The 23268-nt window shown below is 36.0% G+C and overlaps 1 protein-coding gene across 3 annotated transcripts; it reads right to left on the bottom strand.

Moving 5' to 3' along the window:
- Window positions 1-203: 203 nt before the first annotated feature.
- On the bottom strand, window positions 204-22559 carry Lsm10 (U7 small nuclear RNA associated Lsm10). Of its 3 annotated transcripts, none has more exons than XM_089106246.1 (4): window positions 22472-22559; window positions 10082-10280; window positions 3942-4059; window positions 204-988 (listed from the first exon to the last, which is right to left on the bottom strand). In XM_089106246.1, the coding sequence occupies exons 2-4, from the start codon at window positions 10243-10245 to the stop codon at window positions 818-820; spliced, it is 453 nt and encodes a 150-aa protein (XP_088962372.1). In that variant the 5' UTR covers window positions 10246-10280; window positions 22472-22559; the 3' UTR covers window positions 204-817. The 3 variants fall into 3 exon arrangements, with proteins under 3 accessions (XP_088962372.1, XP_088962373.1, XP_088962371.1); XM_089106247.1 differs by having other exon boundaries at window positions 22500-22559; XM_089106245.1 differs by lacking the exon at window positions 22472-22559 and adding an exon at window positions 16947-17000 and having other exon boundaries at window positions 205-988.
- Between the last annotated feature and the right edge of the window lie 709 nt (window positions 22560-23268).

Genomic DNA, 23268 nt, shown 5'->3' with positions numbered 1-23268 from the left:
TTTATCGCTAAAACAGCATAATACCTGCATATTATACGAATATCACATAACATAGACAGTTACACAATAGACAGTTGTAAATATATATATATATATATATATATATATATATATATATATATATATATATATATATATATATATATTTATATATAAGCCTATATATATATAATATAACCACGGGCACCCATAACCACGGGGCTATTGGTGCCCCCCTTATGTGTGGTATTTTGAGATGTGGCTTGCCTATCTCTTTTCTTTCTTGACAGATCCATGATGTCCACAATTGTTTTCCACCATCCCGAGAACCCAATCCGCCAACTTGGGGAGGCAACACTCACCCATCAAACGAGAGGGGAAAGTCACCCACCATTCACTAGCTATCAGTGGCAAGTAGCATTTAATACCTAGAATCGGTACTAGCAAGAGAACTTCTTTCTCGGACCTCGGATTGCTAATCAAGGGGCCGTCTCTTGTGACATAGTCGATGCTTCATATGTCTTGAGGGATAGACCCTACGGGCTTGATTTTGGTAGCCAATAATGGTATCAATCCATCAAATTTTGGCACGTATCCCACAAAACAGTGAGCCTTGTAGTCAGACACCGGGTAGGACGGCAGATGGCTGAGTGGTGACTAAAATTAGCAGCAGTTGGCCAAGTCTGTACCAACTACTCACATGGTATTACAAGAAGATTTTTACCACTACTTCCCAAAGTCTAATTAGCTCTGTCGACGAAAAGAAAAAAACGTTTGCAATTACAAAAACGATAAATGCCTTATAAAAATAGCAATCATTTTAAGGACACAAAAATATTCACTCAGACGTGCTTTCCTGTTTTTCCTGTTCTTGCTGTTGCAATAAAAGCTTCGTTTCTTTATCCCTTTTTCGATATTTTAACGTAGATTTTAGCTTGGACCTGTCTTTAACTTTGGGTTGTTTTGTCAAACTAGTTATATGTTGATTCATCGTTTGGATAATATCAATCTAGAAAAGAAGAATTGATACAGTCAGAATGACTGATTTCAAACTGAACTAGAAAAATATGCTGAAAATGGTTGCATGCACATGATAAATACAGGAAAACCAAGGAAACTTGAAGACATCATAAATTAGACTAAAAATCACAAATTATTCTTAATAGACATGCAGAAAAAACGACAGCAGAGAATAAAAGAGAAAAACGAATTTGATTGTACAACGGGAATTTCAACCGCGAAAATAACAAAAACTGAATGATGAATTCAGCCTGCAAAGATATAAAAACCGAAACATGTGATGAATATTTTTGTTCTATTTGAACAATTTGCAATTGAACTATCTTAACATTCGATGACTTATTCAGAAACTTAATGTTTTCTAGATATTTTTGTTGTTATACTTTTTTTTCTTTTTTTTTATTCCTCAAACAAAATACCGTTCTCACGAAAAGCATAAAAACCATAGTTTAAATTATAAAAATACGGGATACATGCTTTAATTTTGAACACACCAATTAAAACAGACTAGATTATAAATGACAGGTTAACAAAAGTATTTGAGCAAATCGTACTGCACAGGATTGCTGTAGGAAAATGTGGGTTAAAACTTCTAATTGTGGGCACCCGATATGGCAGATTATACTATAAATGACAAATTTTCATAAGTATTTGAGTATTTGACAACATTGTACTGCATATCATTGCTAGATGGAAGCGTGGAATGCAGCTTTTCATTTTAGGCACAACGATACGACAGATTAGATCATAAATGACAGACTAGCAAAAGTACTTGAGCATTTGACAACACTGTATTAACAGGAATGATACATCGTAAAATGGGACCTAGGTTTTTATTTTGGGTGCAATAATCGACAGATTAGCAAAAGCATTTGAATATTAGAGTCTATCGTACTGCACCCGATTTGGAGATTAAAATACAGAATGCTATCTTTCATTTTGGACAAAAGGATATTACAGATTTGATTATAAACGGAATAGCAAAAGTATTTGAGTGCGGATATATCCTGTACAGAATTGCCAGATAGAAATGTGGCACATAGGTTTTCATTTTAGGCGCAGCGATATGATTAGGGTAAAATTGAGACCTGTGAAATAAACTACAGGATTTCGAGGTGAGTAATCTTATTAATAGAAGCAGGATATAAGACTGAAGGCAAATTAGGTAGGATTTAATAGGACTTGACTTCATTTTTACTAATACCAGAGGCAAATTCCACTCAGAAAGCTCGCTAATGAGAAAAAGCGTGTGTTGGTTCTCTATATAATTTTAATTTCTGTATGGTCTTATTCGCTCCAATTGCCTACAGTAAAAACTTTAAATATGACGAAACATCACAGGTGTTTTTGAAAGTAACACAAATAAGAAAGAACGCATTTTCGAATTATTCATCAAAAATGATAAAAATAGCAGTTCTTTCTGCATTAGGTGGTCAGTAGAAGGTAATCAAGTGGATTTTTGTGCTCGCAATGTTGTAGATAGAAATTCATAATCTGCTGCATTTAGAAATATACCAGCTTTACTAACTGAAGATTAAAGATGTTGCTACTTGACTTGGATCCTTTCAGCTGACAATGTTAAAACTTTAAATATACCTTTCCAAAACTTATAGTTTTTTGCTATTTTGCCACAAGTTTTTATGGATATTATGCTAGGCTTTGAGAGAAGACAACTTTGATCCCAAACGACCATACCGAATGTTCACCTACATGAAGACTTTTTTCATTAGGCAGCACGAAAATAAGCAGCAGAACCGGAATTTGGCTCTTGTCAAGTTCCAAAAGAAGAAAAATCTGATTTTAGACAAAGCGAACCAGATATTCACTTACTTGACGACTAGGGTTCCTGTGGCGACTTGAGATTTAATTACGGGAGTGAAATTTGACTAATGTCAAGTTCTGACAGAAAAGAGCACAGATGCAGAAGCATGCCAATTATTTACAGATATAAACCGGTTGGGTTCATGCCTGTAATTTTACTGCGCCCAAAACAAAATTTTGGCTTCCAAAACAAAATTTGGCTTCCAAAACAAAATTTGCCTTGTGTAAGACCTCCAGGCAAGTTCTGATAAAAGATGGCTCTGGTTACGAGCACAATCGTATCGATAATTACCCCCATCAAGTTTTTTTTCATTGGGGGACCTAAAATTCGGCTGCTGAAGCAAAGTTTTACTCTCTCAGGACTCCTGTCAAGTTCTGACAGAATAAAATTCTAATACTAACCAGAAGCGCATCATGTGATTTCAGAATTTCTATCAAGTTCTGACAGAAGAAAACTCATATCCCAGCTTAAGTGTTTACCAAAATAAAGGCAGTTTTTCCTTGCACGGAGCGAAATCAGTCTAACGAAGCGAGTTTGACCCCTGCCAAAACTTAGGTTATAATTTTCAATAAGGGTGCCGTATATTATTATATACTATGGGAGGTCTTGCCAAACTGATTTGACGCTTAGGACATAAGGGCCCATTTCCTACAATGTCTCATAGCTGGAAAGAAGGGCAGAACTTTTAAGGTACTAAATAGTCCTGAAGACCGCATTGCATGTCAATCATACAAAAACGACAATTAATTGGGCTAAGAAGTAACTTCGAAGCATAAAAAGACTTTAAAGACGAAATAACCTTATACAAATGAAGAACTTCCCAATCAACTCAACCCCAGTTTCAGTCAACCTTATTCAACTCAATCCTCATTCAATTTCAACCCTGATTTGACTCAACTCCAAATCAATTCAACCCTGTAACAGGTTATACATGGACTAAGTTGGACAGGGCTGAGTTACGTGCAATCCCATTAGTTCCATCTATGCTTTGTATGAGATCTTATCAATCTCCAAAACTGTTTTCCTGAGATATAAAGCTTTCGAAACACGTCTGCGATTAATTAGCTATTTAAAAGAATCATCTTAGATACTTCATACAAAAGGAAAGCTTGAATCTTACATTTTTGGGTATGTGAACGAAGCGAATTAACCTTGACTTAATGAAAAACTCCTCGAAGATTCTTGTCGATTTGTCACTGCCCAAATATGTACAATTTTCAAGATTAACGTTCATTTCCCTAGAAAAAACAAAAAGTCAAAAGATGCAAGAACTAGGCTACATGCAGGCATCAAAACTTATGAAGCTGAAGAGTAGCAAATACAGGGTGGACCAAAGGCGTGATACTTAGCCAGCACTTATCGAAGACGGGAAACATTACCGTACTGAACATTATCTTACTGGAACATTTAGTTTTTAAGCATTGAAGGGTTGTAATAAAAAGTCGAACACGAGCGTCAAGAGTAGGGGCTTGATGAGGGGGATAGCCTCCCTCCTATTTATTAAAAACTCTATTATATGTTTTTAAACTTTAATGCATTAAATTTTACAGTTATGAGATGGAGGGGGCGGAAGCCCCCCTCAATTTTAGGATAACCCTGAATAAAAATACGAAAAGCGGCCATAAATTAAAACAAAACAAGTTTTATCAAACGACGATAAAGAGAAGCATTAAAACTGGAATCGAACATAAATTATTCTTCGTATGAGGGAGGGGGGGGAAGATGCCACCTTCCTTTATCCCCACTCTTTAGAGCAATATGAAAAACTTCCTTTTCACAAAACGTAAAAACAGAAGGGCTTATTTATTCGTATTTGCTTTAAACAATACAAGTTTCAGTTCAAACATTTTGAACGGAAGTCAATAACGAAAGGAATATACTTGGTAACTCCAAAATGCTTTCAATTAAGCAATGACTAAACTTTAGAGTGAAGAACGGATATTTAGTGGCTGGGGGGGGGGGTTCCTCTCATATACAGAGAGAAATTTCTTCTAGTTCGAGGTTTAATGTCGCTCTTTACTTTCATTGTGAATAAAATATCTACATAATACGTCCAAGATTGAGAAGTCGAGAAGAAAAAGACAATCAATAGAATAGAGAAAACATACATTCCATGTCATTTCTCCTAATTTATCTAAACGCGTGTAAGATAATTTCTACCATATTTTCTTAGAAGAAATAATATACTAATTATAACAATAATAACAATATTTTGTTTTTTTAATGGTATCAGTTTTACTTTGGTGCGAAAAAGTGGTTAGGGTCTAACCTCTGCAACCATCGGCCAGATTTGTAAAGATGATATTAGATTTTAGAAAGCTACGTATGATTCTTGACTAGTGCCAAAAAGGATTATATTTGTTTGTCCTTGTGCCAGAGCCAACAATGTGTGAAGTTTTATAGTCTATGTTAGAGAGGGCTATTTGAGATTGTCGAGTTTTCGAGTCGTGGTTCTGCTTTTGAATGGATAGCTCTGTTCAAGCAAGCAATTCAGTAAGCAGTTTCAAATTGAAGTTATATTAAAATACAAAAGTAATTAAGATGTGCAATGTTTTTTTTGGCCCCATGCCGAAATATTTTCTTAGAATAATAAATAGAATAATTTACTACAACTAACAACAGTAGCAAGTGCACGCTCAGTAGCAGCAAGCCGTCTGAGACCAAAACAGCTGTGCACGCTTCTCCTGTTCCACCTTAATTTTTTTTACAAAGCTTCAATCATCAGACCCTCCTTTGAGGCTCCAATTTTTTTTTAATTCTTTTTTGTGACTTCTTGACACCCCATTCGGAATCCATGATGGCCCCAAATGAACGCCAAAAAAGACAATTTTTTTTCACAGAAACGATTAATTTATACAATTTTGTTACTTTTTTTATTATTTCTTTTTCTCAGGATTAATGATGTCAGGTCATGTGAATGTTAAAACTGTAGCCATCTAGTGTCATTGAACTTTGTTTCTTCTCATAGACTGCTAAATATCATAATTATTGTAGTAAATTAATTCAATCTTCATATGTAATAAGTGGTAAAGTAAGTAATGCAGCATTGAACTTTTACAGTCCCTACTGGTGGTGCTGGTCTCCGTCCGTTTCATGGCCCTTCAACCAGGAAGTGGAATGAGGGGGGGGGCAGCCATCCTGTGCTTTCACACACCCTTCCTGCTTACTTTCCTCAGATTTCACCAGGTACCCATTTAGAGCAGGGTCGACTCTAGCTGAGCTTACGGAGACACACCACTGACCCCCGTCCCAAACTAAAAAATGGCGACACCAGGAATCGAACCCCCACCCTTCTGACAAAGGATTCCAACTCTAGAAAAATTTCACATTTCAGAGTCATACTTGACCACTGTCATTACTGTGGAGTCTAATATTTTAAACATAGTTTAGAAAATTGCATTTTTATTATTTCAAACCTTTCAACCAGGAAAAAACACCCTGCACCACGGCTATTCTAATTTTTACATCTTCACTGCATCCACCATCTTTACTACTAATACTACCGAAGCAGTCAAAGCTATCTATTCCATCAATTTTCTGTTTATCTAAATCACCTCCTGATTTATTTCTATTTTAAGCAACTTAGTCCCCTTAACGTTACCCCTCATACCTACTCTAGCACCCAAACTTCTCAGTACCTCCAAAACTTTTTCATTTTGCTAATATTTTACCTAGGACACTCAAATCATCTGAATAATCTAAGTTTAAATAAGTTTTACCTTCCTATTTATAGCTCTTTTTCCCATAGCCTTTGGTGTATTCCTTAGGACTAAGTCCATCAAGATAATCCATACAAACGGGGATATGGCATGAAGCTGCCTACTCCTGCTTCCCTGTCGAACCAACTACTAGGCTCACTTCGTACCTTAATGGGAGCAATATTATTATCATACATAGCATTTATATTTTCACGTACTTGTTGAGATAAAAAAAATGATAAACCTACAGATTAGAAAGTGCTGTCATCTATTTTTACAGGTCATAACTATTTGTCATTCTGTTGAGTTTCTAATTTTATTTTGCATTAGGAACTGAGGTACAGTAAAGGTATCACTAAACTTTAATAGTTTTCTTAATCCTAAAGAAATTACAAATTTCATTTGCTCCTTTATTAGCAGTGATTTTAGAAACTGAGTGCATGGCAAGAAAATAAAGTTTTGAACCAAGAGAGATACAATTTTCTTCTTAAAGCTGATTAATGTTCCTTCGATAGCTAATGAATATACATTGAACCACTTTTTTGTACAAGAAACTGTCCATGATATACACCATTTTGAAAATTTTGCCAGTCAAACGACTTTCTTGGTGTAGTAGTCATCAGAAAAAATTGATAATGACTTTATAAAAACGAGCTAAGACATGATTCTTCGCAAAAACAACCTAGAGGGAGACAATTAGCCCACGGTTCCCTGCAGCCAGTCCCCCTGCCTCCCACCCTACCCTAGCTTTTTGGCAAAAAGGTAAGTATTTTCCACCTTTTTCAGCCAGAATCAGATAAGGATTTTCAATTTGTGTGGCAAAGAGTCTAAGTGGGCTGGTGACACCTACCTCCCGACCCAAAATGCCCATCCTACTACTAAATTATTAGTAGAATGGCAGGTATATTGCACCTTGTTGCAAGAAGAACCATGCAAGAATTTTGAATTTTCATGAAAAGAGGACAAAGCTTGGTCATTGTAATCTCTAAAAGCCCCTCTCCCTTCCCAAACACCTCTAGCTCTGCCAGCTTTTTTGTATAAAGGTGGGCAAATTGCACGTTGTTTAAACCAGAATCCTATAAGGATTCTTGAATGAGTATGATTAGAGGCAAAGTGTGGGTAAGTAAATATTCCAGAATCCCCTGTTCTCTAACTGTTTCTGCAGAAAGGCAGGCATGTTGCCCTTGTTTGAAGTGGAATTATGCAAGGCCTTTATTTCATAGTGGTGCAAGCATACAGTAGGCCTGCAGCACATCTAATATTCCCCCACCATTGCTGCTGCTCACTTTCTTACTGAAGGTAGGAATGCTCTCGTCTGAACTGTAATTACAGGAATTTTCCATCTTAATGATATAAATTGACCCTACTTTTGGCTCATTATATAAATTTTCAAAGGCTTATTTTCCTCCTCCAACTTCTATTCTGCTCGAAACTCATGAGAGACCTACTTTTGGCTCAAGAGGTCAGAGCAGATTAATTTTCAGAGGCAACCACTACTTCTGAATCCAGCCTGCCTTTCATACTAAAGGGTCAACATTTGCTTGAAATTTGGTAGCAGGGTACATACAGCCAAGAAAACTTTAAATAATAAAATTTACACAATTGAGCTTTACAGCCCAGGCGCTAGTGGACCTTAAACTTTAATTTTGCAAGATTTCTCTTCTATTACAAAAAGTGGCTTGTATGCAAGAGTTGTAAACTTATTCCTTTTCAGTGATGAAGGGTTGTATACTGCAAACTCCCACTACCTTTGAGCAAGCAAAAACATGCTTGAAGATATACATTTTCTGACATTTGTAATGTAATCACAGGCAACATTGCCTGCATAAAGAGCAATATGGCTGTCATGTCTTATTTGTTTATTTTCTTTTTTATGGCCAGGCCACTTTGTATGGAAGGAGTGGTCATAGACGTTTCAAAGGGGGCTCATTTGATTGGAAACTGAAAGTTATTGAGGTCTTTTTGAGATTCGAGAGTGATTGAAAGGTAACAAAACCCCTGCCACATCCTTTTTAGCTACCCCTCCCCTTAGCCCCCAAAGACATCTGATCATAAATTTCAGATAGCCATTTGGTCAAAATGGTTGTAATATCTAATATACAAGTCTCTAGGGAGGATACAACCCCCAAAGCCCCTTGAAGGAGATGTGGAATTAATCCAAAATACACTATAAGTATCCAGGTTGTCAAAAGGGCATATCTGCAATATCTGAGGAACAGCTAAGGGCATTAAGTTGATAGTTTCAGGGTACCTTCAAGGAGATGTTAAACTAAATCAAAAGACATTATGTTTTATTTCTGTTTTTGTGCTCATATATATATATATATATATATATATATATATATATATATATATATATATATATATATATATATATATATATATATATATATATATATATATATATATATATATATTTTTTATTTAATTTTTTACTGGCCTTTTAAATGTTCTTTAAATGACATAAAAATAAAATTATGATAGTAACATCTTGATGCAGGAACAGTGATGTCAATTGGGAGGGGGGTTTAGATCCTTCTTTTGATTAGTGTTCATGGCAAATTCAAAGCATTAGATGTCTATTGCTCAATACGCCAGGGTGGCATTGCCTGTTGCTCACCTGAAACTTGAAATAACAGTCAGGTTTACTTTAAGAGACAATACAGACAGACATAAATAAATCCTGTCCCCTCAAGAATTGTCACTGTTAAATATTTTTGGGATTTAAATTTCACAAAGTAAAAAAGAAAAAGTAAATCATAAGTTTTTCCTAAACAAAATTTCTAGCATCTTTGAGGCTTTCATTGACATTTATCAGGATAAGGAAACAAAGAATTAGCTCAATCAACATGGTCTGTGTGGTGGTAGGTAAGTTGACATACCACCCCTACAAATAACTCCCTTTAAACCTCTACCCTTTTACAAGCATACAGTAGGCTGTACAAAAAAGTAGGCTGTGTAGGTGGTCCAAAGCCTCAGCTTAATCTGAAAGAGTATCACCATATCTTCCATATGTCAGACACTTTCAATAGTTCATACTGGCTAACCTAACGCATAAAACCAAAATCACCATTTACAAGGCCATAGAGCAATAATGACAACAGAAGCTAAGGATATTTTTCACAAGGGAAGTAGGGAGTCTAAAAATTATTATTAAAGAAACAAGGAATATTGAACTGGAAAACTGATTAATAATTGCCTTCAATTGCTCATTACTTACTCAACCCTTGTATGTCAACCCTGATTATAAGCTTATATAGGGATATTTGACATGTTGAAAATAATTTCTACTCCTTTTACAAGTATTTTCCAGTGGTTGCTTTTTATTCTTGTCAGGGGGTGAGCCCAGGAATTTTGTTTAAGAACAGCTTTAGGCCACGTTTTCCAACACAAGGAGGGAAGGGAGGACAGTTCTCTGGGGATATCTTAGAGAGGATTTCCTCTTTGTGTTCAGATATGTTATGCATTTATAAACTTACACTTCCTTCTGAAGCTTGTCTACACCATGTCTAATCTTCAAAATTTTAAGAAGATCAACAGATTTCAAAATAAAGGAACTCACGCATCAACAAAACTGATTTTTCCAACAACACTGCTTTCATCCCTAAGATCAATTTGTGTCACTTGTCCTTGAAGAGAATGCACCAAACAGTTTAATGTGCTTATAATCTTAAATTTCTCACTTACTGAAGGGAAAGTTCTTGGTGTTTCTGCTTCTGCTGACATTATTCCAAGCAGCTACTGATTCATTGGCAATAACACTATTATATAAAAAAAAATGATAAAAAACAAACAATATTAAACAATGGCTTACAAACTGTCATCCCAAAATTACAGAACATATCTCACATTTTATCTGCAAAACAGACACTTCCTAGAACAAAAAAGCTTCCACTACTAGATTTGAACAATACTTAGCTAAAATTCAAAGGTGTCGAAAGGATCTTATTCTCTTTTCAAATTTTCTCTGATATTAATTTAAGCAGCACGCCCCTGTCCTCTCTCTTCTCTCATTTGTCATATGCATTGTTAATTTTGTAATTTTAATTTACATAAAAATGTTGTCTAGATAATATGGTCTTTTTTGGTTAGTTTGGTGCCAAAACTAGATGCAAAGAGCAGCAAAGAAAAACAGACCATCCTTGGGCTCTTGGACATGCTGGTTAGGGCTATCATTACTGTGAATCTTAATGTGGCTGATCATATTTTAGAATTTGGCTGGGTACTTGTATGATAAACACTCTACTGCTTGTTCATTCATTGACGCATTATAGAACTGTTTTTTGTTGTTGCAAGTTTCTGCCAGTTTAGCATGAGACAAGACAAAAAGAAGTGGCAGAATAGATAGAAAATATCTAATTTGTGCTATATATTTGCACATTAGGGATGGGGGTGGGGGTGTTGTATTTGGACAGTGTGAAGTTAGAAAACAATTCTTACTACATAACATGCAGAATAATTGTACCCAACACATTAGGCCTGCATACCTGCTACACTTTACTCCCCCCATGTAAAAATATATAACCCAAATTTGTTTCTAAAGTATTATATTTTTATCTTAATTTGGTATATCAAACAGTTTGTGGTAACAAAATTTAAGTAAGGAGCAACCCGGCTCAATGGTAACCAAAACTCTAAAAAACGGAATTTTGATACCAATAGATACGTCAAAAGAATCAGATTTTAATGATGATTTCAAATATATATAATTTCATTAAGTTTAGTATTAGTCAACAAAAGTTATGCACCTGAGTAAATTTTGCTGGTTTTAGAATAAAAGGGGAAAGCTCCTCTCAAAGCTATAGAATATTAATGAAGATTACACCATCATATTCAGTCTATAAGAAAACCCCGCATTACAAGTTTAAAGCTCCTATCTACAAAAATGTGGAATTTTGCATTTTTTGCCAGAAGAAAGATCACAGATGCATGTTTTTTCGGTTTTTTTTCAGGGGTGATTGTATTGACCCAGTGGTCCTAGAATATCGTGGGAGGGCTCATCGAAACGGAAATTAAAAGTTCTAGTGCCCTTTTTAAGTGACCAAAAAATGGAGCGCAACTAGGCCCCCTCCCATGCTATTTTTTTTCCCAAAGTCACCCAATCAAAATTTTGAGATAGCCATTTTGTTCAGCATGGTCGAAAATATGATAACTATGTCTTTTAGGATGACTTAATCCTCCGAAGTCCCTGGGGGGAGGGCTGAAAGTTATGAACTTTACCCAATGTTAACATATAGTATTCGTTATTGGGAAGTATACAGACGTTTTCAGGGGGATTTTTTCTGGTAGGTCGAGGGGGGGGTATATGGGAGGATCTTTCCATGAAGGAAGTTTACATGGGGGAAGAGACATTGCTATGAAGGGGGTGAAGGATTTCCCAGCATTATTAAAGAAAGAGATCAGAAATTAAATTAAAACAACATGTTTTTCAACTGAAAATAAGGAGCAACATCAAAACTTAAAACGAACAGAAAATATTACATATGTGATTGGGTTCACCCCCTAGTCAATACCTTGCTCTTTAAGCCAAAGATTTTTTAGTACTTTCATAAGAGCTATTTATTCTAATTAACGGATTTTGTTATTAAGGGGCCATTTTTAAATAATTGTAACAAAAATCAAACTTTAGCTTGAAGAGCAAGGTATTGACTAGGGGGCGAACCCCTAATATAAGTATTAAAAATCTATGAATATAGAAGTTCATTACGTACGTTAATTCGTAAGTTACGTATATATATTACTAATAAAAACGTTTGTAAATAAAATTAAACAAGTTTCAAGAAAGCCATTAAACCAAATAAAAGTAAAATTAATATGCAAATTTGTTTTAATTATTCATGTACGGTGAGCCACAATCAAAACCTGCATTAATTCTAAAACGTTCAAAAATTAAATAAAAAAAAAACAGTTTTTTTAACTGAAAGTAAGGAATGACATTAAAACTTAAAACAAACAGAAATTTTTCCATATATGAAAGGGTTTGTCCCCTCCTCAATGCCTTGCTCTTTATGCTAAAGTTTGACTTTCTCACAACTCTATTTTTTTAAACAATAAAAGGAGGGGACAAACCCTTTCATATATGGAATAATTTTTGTTCATTTTAAGTTTTAACATTGTTCCTTGCTTTCAGTAAAAAAAAAACTCGTTTTTTTTTTAATTTCATTAGGATTGAGCATCAGATTAGAAGGACAGAAACATATTAGAATGACATTAGGCAGGACATATATCATACAAGTACCTTTGGTTGAAAAATGCAAAAATAAACAAATTGTTTAATAAGGGTGTTAGCAAGCAAAAAAGAAGAATGCTATTCTGTCTTGGCCTTTTTTAAGTCCAAAGGGTTTGAAAATTCAGTTTGTCACTTCTAGCATATAACAATTAATGACACAGATTAAAACAGCATTTTCATTTGTTTTTATTATGGACAAATCAACCAATGAAGTCAAAAAGTTGGTTTTGATATAAAAAGAACAATTGTTTTGTGCTTTCATTAACTGATTGGCTTTCTGCTTTTTTCAGTAAAATGCTAAATGAAAACATGACTTGACATGTGCTAGTAAACTGGGAAAAAATGTAAGATTTAATGACCAGATAAGCTAATCCTATCTATCAGAACAATACTAGATCAAACTATAGGTCAACCAATATCTATTGATATACTGTAGTTTTTGTTGACATTTTTGTTACCTTTTCAATGAAAATGTCAAATAAAAGAATTTTTATCAAAATTTGGGGAGGGCAATTGATGCCACTGTTGCTAAGCAGTCACATTTGCAAGCACTGGTCAAACAAAATTAACCATTAAAAGGGGATAATGACTTTTTTGAATAGTGTATATGGGGATGGGGCAATTGGCCTCTGCCCTCCAAAATGTTTTATTTTATTAAAAAAAAAAATATTTGGAGATAATTGTTTCATATAATTAACTTAAAAGATAGTGTATTTTTTAAAGAGAAGTAAACATCAATATTGAAACATATACTGTTCAGAAATGAAGTAGAGTAATAAATCAAACTTATAGCATATCAGAAATTACTACAAATGAACAAATGAAACCTAAAAAAAACAGGTAATAGAATGCATTAAGTCAACAAACATAAATTATCACAAATAAGACTCTGGCTGATGCCCCTCCCAAACCCCCCTTAAGGCACAACCACCATTACTTTGTCAAAAACTAAACAGATTGATTCTTAAGTTGCCAACTGAATCAGAAATGAATTTAATTTAAAATTAATTACTATTGTCTCCTGTAAACTTGATGAGTATTTTTATTTTGATGTTTACAAAAACAACATTTGTTCAAAATAAAAATAGTTTTCAGTTTAGTTTATTTTACTGAAAACTTAATAGGTTGCTTAAAAATTGGCAATTAGTAATTCAAAAGTCTTATCTAAGGATACAATTTCTGTACATTTAAATGAAACAGAATCAAAAGAATAAAACATTTCTCTGTTCTTTTGAATCTTGTGATAACATGCTTCTTTGTTAAAATGAATTTCTATATTCAACTCTTGATAAAATCTAGTTTTTCCTGAGTGATAACAACAGACACCTTGGTAGTATTATTAGTAAAAATGTTGGAGCAGTGAAGATGTTAAAAGTAGAATAGTCAAGGCTCAGGGTGTTAATTCACAGTTAAAAAAAGTTTGGAAGAATAGGAAGAACAAGGAACAAGGAGTAGGAGAAGAAGCAGTTGAGGTTCAACTGGGAGTCACCAACTTAAGAGCACTACAAGTCTGGAGGACATTAAAGCTCTCAAACAGATTAAGGTGAAGTCTGCAAACCAAGATTAGAATATTTTAAGCTACAGTGATGACCATGGTCAAATATAGTTCTGAAGTATGAGGGCTAAAAAAAAACAATGGAAGATTTGCTAGATGTTTTCCAGAGAAATTGTCTATTAACTGTTTTATGCAACTGACTGCCTGTATTTCAAACAGTATGCTGTACAAAAAGTATGGTTCAATTCTACTTTGTAGGTCTATAATGAAAGAAAGGTTGAGATGGCTAGGGCATGTTCTGCAGATGAAGGATGACAGATTGCCAAAGATTGTCTTTTTTTGCCAACTGCCTAGGGCTAAATGGAAAGCACATCATCCATGATTGGGATGGGAGGATATCATAAAGAAAGATTAAAGGGAAATGGAAGCTTCCAGGAAGGCATTGAATAGATTGGGATGAAGGAGGACCATGCATAGCAGTGCTAGCCTACGGCAGCTTGGTGTTGTAGTGAGCTGTTAGTAGTAGTAGTAGTAGCAGATAACAACAGAATTTAGAGCATAAATATTATTTTGAAAAACTTTTAAATGTAGGATAGAATACAATGGAAAGGAATATAATGATTAGATTAAAAGACCTATTTTGCACATAATAAAATAGAAATTTCATTATTCTAGTGTTTTCTTTTAGTTCTTATATATCCTAGGGCCATATCTGGGACTTTGGGGGGGTGCATAGTCAAAAAATTGACCATAATACTTGGAAAGAGCAAAAAAAATGATAATACTAGTTTATTTTAATAAAAAATTTCCTTTAGAAGTGATCAACTACTAAACTGATAGGCTACTAAAACACCTCAGATATGAAAATACTTCAAATTAGTTTATGTTTTCCATTTTGAGTTAGGTACTGAATCCTTTATCTTCAATAGGATATAATAATCACAACCAAGACAACAGTATCCAAATCAAACTCCATGTATGTACTTTAAGCCTTGTTCTAGTCATTAATTTGCCAAAAATTTTACCAATTTTTGAGGGGTTTTCTATTGAAAGATACCTACTAGCCTAGTAAGACAGCTAATCACCTCTTTAGCTGTTAAATCACTGTAAAATCTCCATCATACTACCCTATCTAGGAAATGGATTATTTAACTGCTGAACACTTCAAACTGTTCTTAATAAGTATTTGATTAGCTTGAATATTGTGATCATATACAACATTCAAATGTACTGATAGACAGCAGTAGAGCCTAAGCTTGGCCTTACATATAAAGCCTAACCTAAGTCTAATCTTGGAAAATAGCCTACTGTCTAATCCTACATATTTAAAAATTAGAACACCACATCCTATTCACAGACATAGTCAATCTTAGACAGAAATAAATCTTAGAGAAGTAGTCTATTGTGAAACAGAAAGGTAAAATTTTACCTTAGCTACTCTTGGCTATCTTGGAAAGGGGCTAGATTAGGAAAATGAAACTTTCAGGGATGGGTCTACAGGCTAAAGTATGTCCCAGGAAGGTATTTGTACCTATCTCTACTCTTTCTCCCTCTAGAGGTTCCTGAAATTTACCTACATGACAGGTATATACATATTGAAATTTTGACAAAACAACATTTTACCTTTATTTTAGTTTGACCTATCAGTTTCTTTTTCTCTGGCTTTAGTTCTGAAAATGCAATTCCTGTTTTTTGTGTAGAATTTTAAGCCATATCAATGTTGTTTTTTTTTTTCAAAATTTATGAAATGTATTTGCATATCTTTAAAACCTTATCAATTGGGCTTGAGCAAGGTTGTGAAGCTGAAAACAATTTTTTTGCACTTCATTCAAGCAGAAGATATATTTTGTAACATTTCACTTTTATAACACACAGATTTTTAAAGGTCATCAAAGGTCAGGACCCTCCAGAGGGATGAGGAGTGGAGGTAGGAACTTCAAATACCTTCCTGTGTCATACTTTAGCCTGTAGACCCACCCCTGAAAGTTTCAATTTCCTAACTTAGCCCCTTTTTAAGACAGCCAAAAGTAGCTAAAGTAGAATTTTACCAAACAGAAATATTGTATTTAAGAATAAAATAAGGCTATGCCTATAGCCTATTAAAACTGCATTAAAGGTTATGATGACTAAACTGTAGGAGTAACTTCTGTCTAAAGTCACATGTTGAAAAACCAAAAGCTTTCCAAAATTGTAGTCAGCCAGTCCCAACTAGTCCAATCTTAACTATCAACTAATCCAAAGAATCTAAACCTGTCTTTTGTCTAATCCTAATTGTCTAGGCTAGGGTAAAAGATCTTTTTTTGGGAAAGGCCACTTTTCTTTGGCATTCTGGAAAAATAGCAAGGGGTTTTTGGACCACCCTATTTACTAGCCTACAGCATGATGCAATGTGAGGGCAGCAACAAGAACCCCGCCTTCTTGGTAAAATTTTCACCAATAATTTGTCAGCATAAATTAAAAATGTGGTCTCTGTTTTCAAAAGCAATTGAAAAGAAAAATTATATTTAATATTTGTGATTTATAGAATAAATGTCAAGCAATAAAACTTGCATTTCTAGAATCAGAAGAAAATCAGCTTTCTGTTAATATGTGAGTAAAACTGAAATGCTAAAAGGATATATACATCAACGGACAAAGTGAGCCTACTCCATCAAAAAGTGACATTCAAGGATAGACTAAGTTTAATTTAAAAGTTAAACTCACCATCAAAGTATTTCTGGACATTTTAACCATCATAAATATCTAGCTTGCGTGAAGCAGTGTTGCCAGCTCAAAACAAATTAGAACAGTATTGCCAGCACAATGCCGCCTAAGAGACTTCGCGAGAGCCCAAAAAAAGGGACCGATAAGTGCGCGACATGTGATGAGAACTTGCATGAGGATTCATGTGTTATGAACTGTGATGGCTGTGGCCTCTGGATATGCATTGACTGTCTAGAAATGTCAGAGGCAGAGTACTCTCTACTAACTAAAATGACACGACGAGTTGGCTGTGAGTGGAAATGCCCACTTTGCAAAAGTGACCCTCAAGTGGCGAGTGGGGCATCTTTGAACGATATTCAGAAGATTATGGATAAGAATCTCGAACCATTCCGGTCTGCTCTTAGTGCTGTAAAGGAACTGGACACTAAAGTTAAGGATGCAGTGAAAGAAGCGTTTGCCGAACTAAGAGACCAGCTAACCACTGATATCGATAACCGCTTTAGTGGTGTTGAAAGTTGGTTGGCTACAATCAAAAAGTGCACCTCATTCGACCAGGCAGCAGTTCAGAGATTGGTCGAGTCGGAGATTCGGACATTGAAAAATGATCTTGAGGTGCAGCTTGAAACTAAAGTTAGACACATGATTGCAGACAACAGGGACGGGCAGCGCCGAAAGCTTAATATTGTTGTCTTCGGTGTCCCCCCTCAGACAAGTGATGAACTGTACATCAAGAGATACCTTGCGAGTGATTACGGGCTGCCAAATGTGAGCATCTCAAATGTCCGTCGTCTGAGTAATCTGCAAACCCAAGGACAAGCTGCAACCACCAGCACCGGAAACAAGCCTGTTCCTATAATGTTCTCGGTCCCTGATTTTAAGACTAAGAAACAAATCCTTCAAAAGTCTTACGAAGGAAAAGGGTCAGATACGATCTAGTTCCGTAATGATGTCTCAAAGACTGACATCGAGAAAATAGCAAAATTATATAAGGAGTTGCAGGCTAGATGAGCACAAGGTGAAACCAATTTGGTTATCCAAGGAAACGCTATAGTTCCAAAAACCCTGCTAACTTGTGCAGTCCTGTCAGCTGCAATGGAACTCTAGAAGATATACCAAGTGAAGTAACTTATGTAAATAGTCGGTTAGATGGTACTGATTTTCGAAGCACAGTGTATACAAGTGATAATTATAGTGATGCAAACCCAGAGACTTCTATGTCTTCTTATGGACTTAGTACAGATGCAGGCAACAGTCATTGCAAGAAAATTACTGGACTTAGTGTGGGGTTTAGCAATGTTGATTGCCTAACCTTGAAATTTCAGGAAGTCAGATGTGTCCTCTCTGCAAATGAGGCTGATATTTATCCGTTCTGTGAGATTAAACCAAAGCAAACCTCCCTACCCCTGATAGAATCCCAGATACAGATTTCCAGATACAGACTGATGACAAACTTATTGACGGATGGTGGCAGAGGAATAGCCATATATGTATGAGAAACGATTCAGGTAGGCACTATTGATATCACGTCAGAATATGAGCCATGTGTAGGATAAATTTTGATATCTATTAACCTACCTGGAGGTCACATTATACTTGGTTGTTTTTACAGAAGTCCCACCTCAATGAGTCTGGAGGACTCACTCTTGGCTATATGCCAGTCTATTGATGGTGCTGCTTGAAAGTGTAAGAATCTAGTCATAGTCGGCGACTTTAACTTACCTATGATTGAGTGGACTGAGGGGTACGGCCACACGAGTAACGCAGTTACGCAGTCTTTTCTTGACTGCTTAGAAGCACACTCGCTGTTCCAGGCAGTGACATTCCCGACCAGATATCGAGAGGGACAGAATCCTTCACTTCTTGATCTTGTTTTGGTAAATGATCCTGAGTCACTCATTGATATAGAATCGCAACCCCCATTTGGAAATAGTGATCACATAGCTATAAAATGCCGATTTCGATTGTACCCCCAGACATCGAATCTAACCAGACATGTGTATACAAACTACAGTCAAATCAGGCGTGAACTCTGTCAGTGCGATTGGTCATTTGTCGAAATGATGGAGGTAGAGGGCACGTGGGAGAAAATGAAAAATATGTTGTTAGACACCGTCAGTAGAAATACAACTACCACGTGGAGACAAAAACCGAAAACTCTTCCCTTTATGACCAGAGAAATGAAAAGTGCAAGGAACAAGAAGAAGAAACTGTCAAAGCTCACAAATCAGGACCCCCACAGAATAGACTACCTGGTGAAGTTCAAAACCGCAAGGAACAAAGTTTAATCCCTGTCCAGAGAACTGATAGATGAATACAAGGAGGCCATCACAGCAACCTCAAAAACCAATCCCAAGAGGTTCTGGAAATATGCCTCAGCACATAAGCCTGGTAGACACACGGTTTCGGAGCTGGTTTGTAATGGAGCCCAGTCAAACGACCCCCAAGAAATTGCTGATGCCTTGAACCTCCAATTTACATCAGTTTTCACACCCGCAGACAAAGCCCCCCTGCCAACACCACCATGCTCCGAAATCACCACTCAAATGTCACCAATAAGAGTGGATCAGGCTGAGCTCGAATCTCGGCTTAAAAAGCTTAATCCAAATAAGTCTGTTGGGCCAGATGGCATACATCCACGACTCTTAAAGGAAGCTCATTCCCAACTAGCAATGCCTCTCTCAAGACTCTTCCAGAAATCTATTGACACTAAAGTCATACCAATGGACTGGAAAGTAGCCCATATCTCGCCAATAAATAAAGGAGGAGACAAGAGCAAAGCTTGCAGTTATCAGCCAATCAGTATTACGTCTGCTGTTGGGAAAATCCTAGAAGGTATTGTCAATACTGCCGTTCTTAGACATTTGATCACAAATAACCTTCTATCGAAACAACAACATGGTTTCCGACCAGGCAGATCAGTCAAAACCAATCTGATATGACTCATATAATTACATAACTGAGCTCCTCGACCAAGGTCTCCCAGTGGATATGATCTTGCTAGACTTTGCTACAGCCTTTGATAAAGTCTGCCATCGAAGGCTTCATTTGAAACTGAAGACAATTGGAATTAAAGAGGGAGTGGTGGACTGGATCACGTCTTTCCTAAAGGGAAGAAAGCAGCAGGTCAGAGTTTTTGGTGAAGGTGGCAGAGCTTACTACTCCGAAATAGCTGAGGTCTTAAGCAAGGTTCCTCAAGGAACAGTTTTGGGACCTACACTCTTCAATGTATGTATTAATGATGCTCCAAGAACTGTTACAAGCAAGCTTAGCCTATATGCTGACAACTCAAAGCCCATTGGTCCTGTCAGAACTCAGCAAGGTGTGACCTCAATACAGTCAGATCTTGACAGCTTTGGCGAATGGGCCAAAATATGGAGGCTCGAGTTTAATGTTGAAAAATGCAAGGTTCTCCATTTTGGAAGAAATAACCCACGATGGCAATACTCGATGTCAGCAAATGCCGGTGTGAGACAGCCACTCTCTGAGAGTACCTCTGAAAGAGATATGGGGGTTATTGTAGCCAAAGACCTTAATTTCAACTGCCAAACCCGAGCTGCAGTAGTAAAGGTAAACCAAATTCTTGGTCTCATCAAACGTACAATGACAAGTAGATCCCCTGCAATAATCACAAAACTTTACAAGAGCCTGGTGAGACCGAGGTTAGAATTTGGAATGTGTGTCACCACGCCAATTAATAAAACAGACCAGATGGCTCTCGAGTCTGTCCAAAGACGGGCGTCAAAATGCGTAAAGGGGCTCAGAGACAAAGAGTATGAATGCCAACTGCAGAGCCTGAAGCTACCAACTCTGACATACCGTCAGCGACGAGGTGATATGATAATGACCTACAAACTGCTCAAGTCTGACGACAAGGACCTCTTTCAGCCTGCCCAGTTGTCAAGAACCAGGGGTCATTCAGCAAAGCTTTTTCGGAAGCGTGCTAATACAAGGAAGAGGAACCATTTCTTCTCCAACCGCATCATAAGCCTCTGGAACGATCTGAGTGAAATGACAGTGAGTTCACCATCCATTGACAGTTTCAAAGCCAATCTCGATAAGGAATGGGAAACCAAACTATGGCTAACGCAATGGGATGAAGCTGATGTCCCGCAAGCCCTATCATCACTAACTGGCATACACTGGACTTGTCCATATCGCTAGCAAGTGCGATTTAAGGTAATTTAAGGTAATCAAAATAGGATAATTGGTATTTCCAAAAAGAGGCCCCTGTAGGTAAGTCAATAAACTAATAATTTCAAGTGTTTGACCTTAAATAATTTTAATAACAGGCTAACCATATTGATGCATAGCTTAGGTTTTTAGCTATCCATTAATATATACAATTCTTCTCAATTCCTCTTTGGTAACAAGATATGAGAGTTTTAGTTTTACATAATTTTGCTCAATTGGATACTGTTTTATTACCCTATATAAAGGAAAGATACTTTTTATTCAGGATATCTATCAGAAGGCAGGATATTAGTAATTCTTTAGGTAAATTTTTACCAAATCATATTATTGACTTACAAATAAAGTGAATATACCACTCAATGCCTTTTTTTTATGCTCTTTACAAATATAATAGGGTAAGACACACAGTTGTCGGACACTTTAATCACCTTGGAAACGTTTTGACATTTAAACTACTCTAATTACTGTATTAGGAATACCACCTAGAAACTTAATTTTTGTATCACAAAAATTCTGAAGAATTTCTGAACAAGTAGGTTACTAATTCAAATAGTTTCACTTGTACAGTGCCTCCTATTTTTGAATTTACTAACAAGTGACAATTCTGCCTAAACTCAGACATACAAAAAGATCATTGTAAATTGGTCATTAAAATAGTATAAAAGATTCTGTTCAAGAATAGGCAGGTGGCCGACTACTGGGTGTCTTACCCTAATCATTTTTGTTGGAAATGAATTTGGGCCCCCACCATTATATATACCAATTCAGGGTTATATTTGCACATTAGGGGGTCAATATATACCAAATCATATTATTGAGTTTCAAATAAAGTGAATACACCATTTGATGCCTTTTTTTATGCTGATTACGAATATAAAAAGCATTTCTATTGGAAATGAATTTCAGCCCCCCCTATATATGCCAATTCAGGGTTAGGTTAGGTAGGCTATAGCCTATATAGAGGGGGGGCTGAAATTCATTTCCAATAGAAATGCTTATTATATTTGTAATCAGCATAAAAAAGGCATTAAATGGTGTAGGCTATTCACTTTATTTGAAACTCAATAATATGATTTGGTATATATTGACCCATTAGGGGGGTGGGGGAAAGTTTAATCTTACCTGTCATTTACATCAGGAATAAAATTACCCCCACCCCCCTAATGTGCAAATATATACCCTGAATTGGTATATATAGGGGTGGGGGCTAAAATTCATTTAAGACAAAAATGATAATTATATTTGTAAAGAGCATAAAAAAGGCATCAAGTAGGCCTAGTATAGCCTATTCACATTAGTCGTAAACTCAATAATATGATTTGGTAAATATTTACCATTCTTTAGACACCTGCTATTCCATACCAAAGCTTAACAGCTTTTAAATTTTTCTTTTGAAAACGCCAAGCCTATTTTAATTTCAACATTTGTCCCCTGTCTAACCAGCATCGTTGCCAACTGTTGGGTCAATGAATATGTCCCTTAAGCATCCAAAAATATGTCCTTTTCAGCCAAATTATGTCCATATTTTGTCATAATGTTTCCATAACATGTCCATCTTGAAATCTCAGAAACTAGTTTTTTTACGACTTGTGAAGCTCTTTCAAAGTCTGGGATACCAAATGAACACTTTTAGTGTCGTTTGGGCACTTTTTCACTCTGAGGGACACCGGGACATTATTGGGTCAAAAAAGGCAGCTTTTTGAGAAAAAGGACACTATTTGGACATTTTTACAAATCAAAAACCAAATGTCTTTATTTTCTTCATTTTTTTATAAATACAACTGCTTTTAACATGTACTTTACTTTTAAGCTTTCGTAACGTCTTGGGGATTTTTCTTAGATGCTTTTGGGCCCTGCGCGAACACTATTTATCGACCGAAGAGGAATAGGACCTAAATCCTTAACCAATGTGGTATGCTAGAACTATCGAATCCGCCTTTTTCTTCTATCTTTCAGTTGACGTTTGTCATCAAGTCGGTCAACTTCAAGGACCCGCCTACTGCTGGTGGCAGTTTACCAAGGCCGCTGAGAAGGCTGGAAAGAAGAAGTGAATGGCCAATCCCTGCTGGCGTGTTCCGCGTAAATCCCTGTGGCGTATAGCCGTGGGCACATGGCTATTATTGCACTACTG

This window comes from Artemia sp. Qi Xiang Cuo, chromosome 20 (genome assembly GCF_049724085.1).
Source record: "Artemia sp. Qi Xiang Cuo chromosome 20, ASM4972408v1, whole genome shotgun sequence".
NCBI lineage: Eukaryota > Metazoa > Arthropoda > Branchiopoda > Anostraca > Artemiidae > Artemia > Artemia sp. Qi Xiang Cuo.
This window is presented reverse-complemented; position numbering and strand designations above follow the sequence as displayed.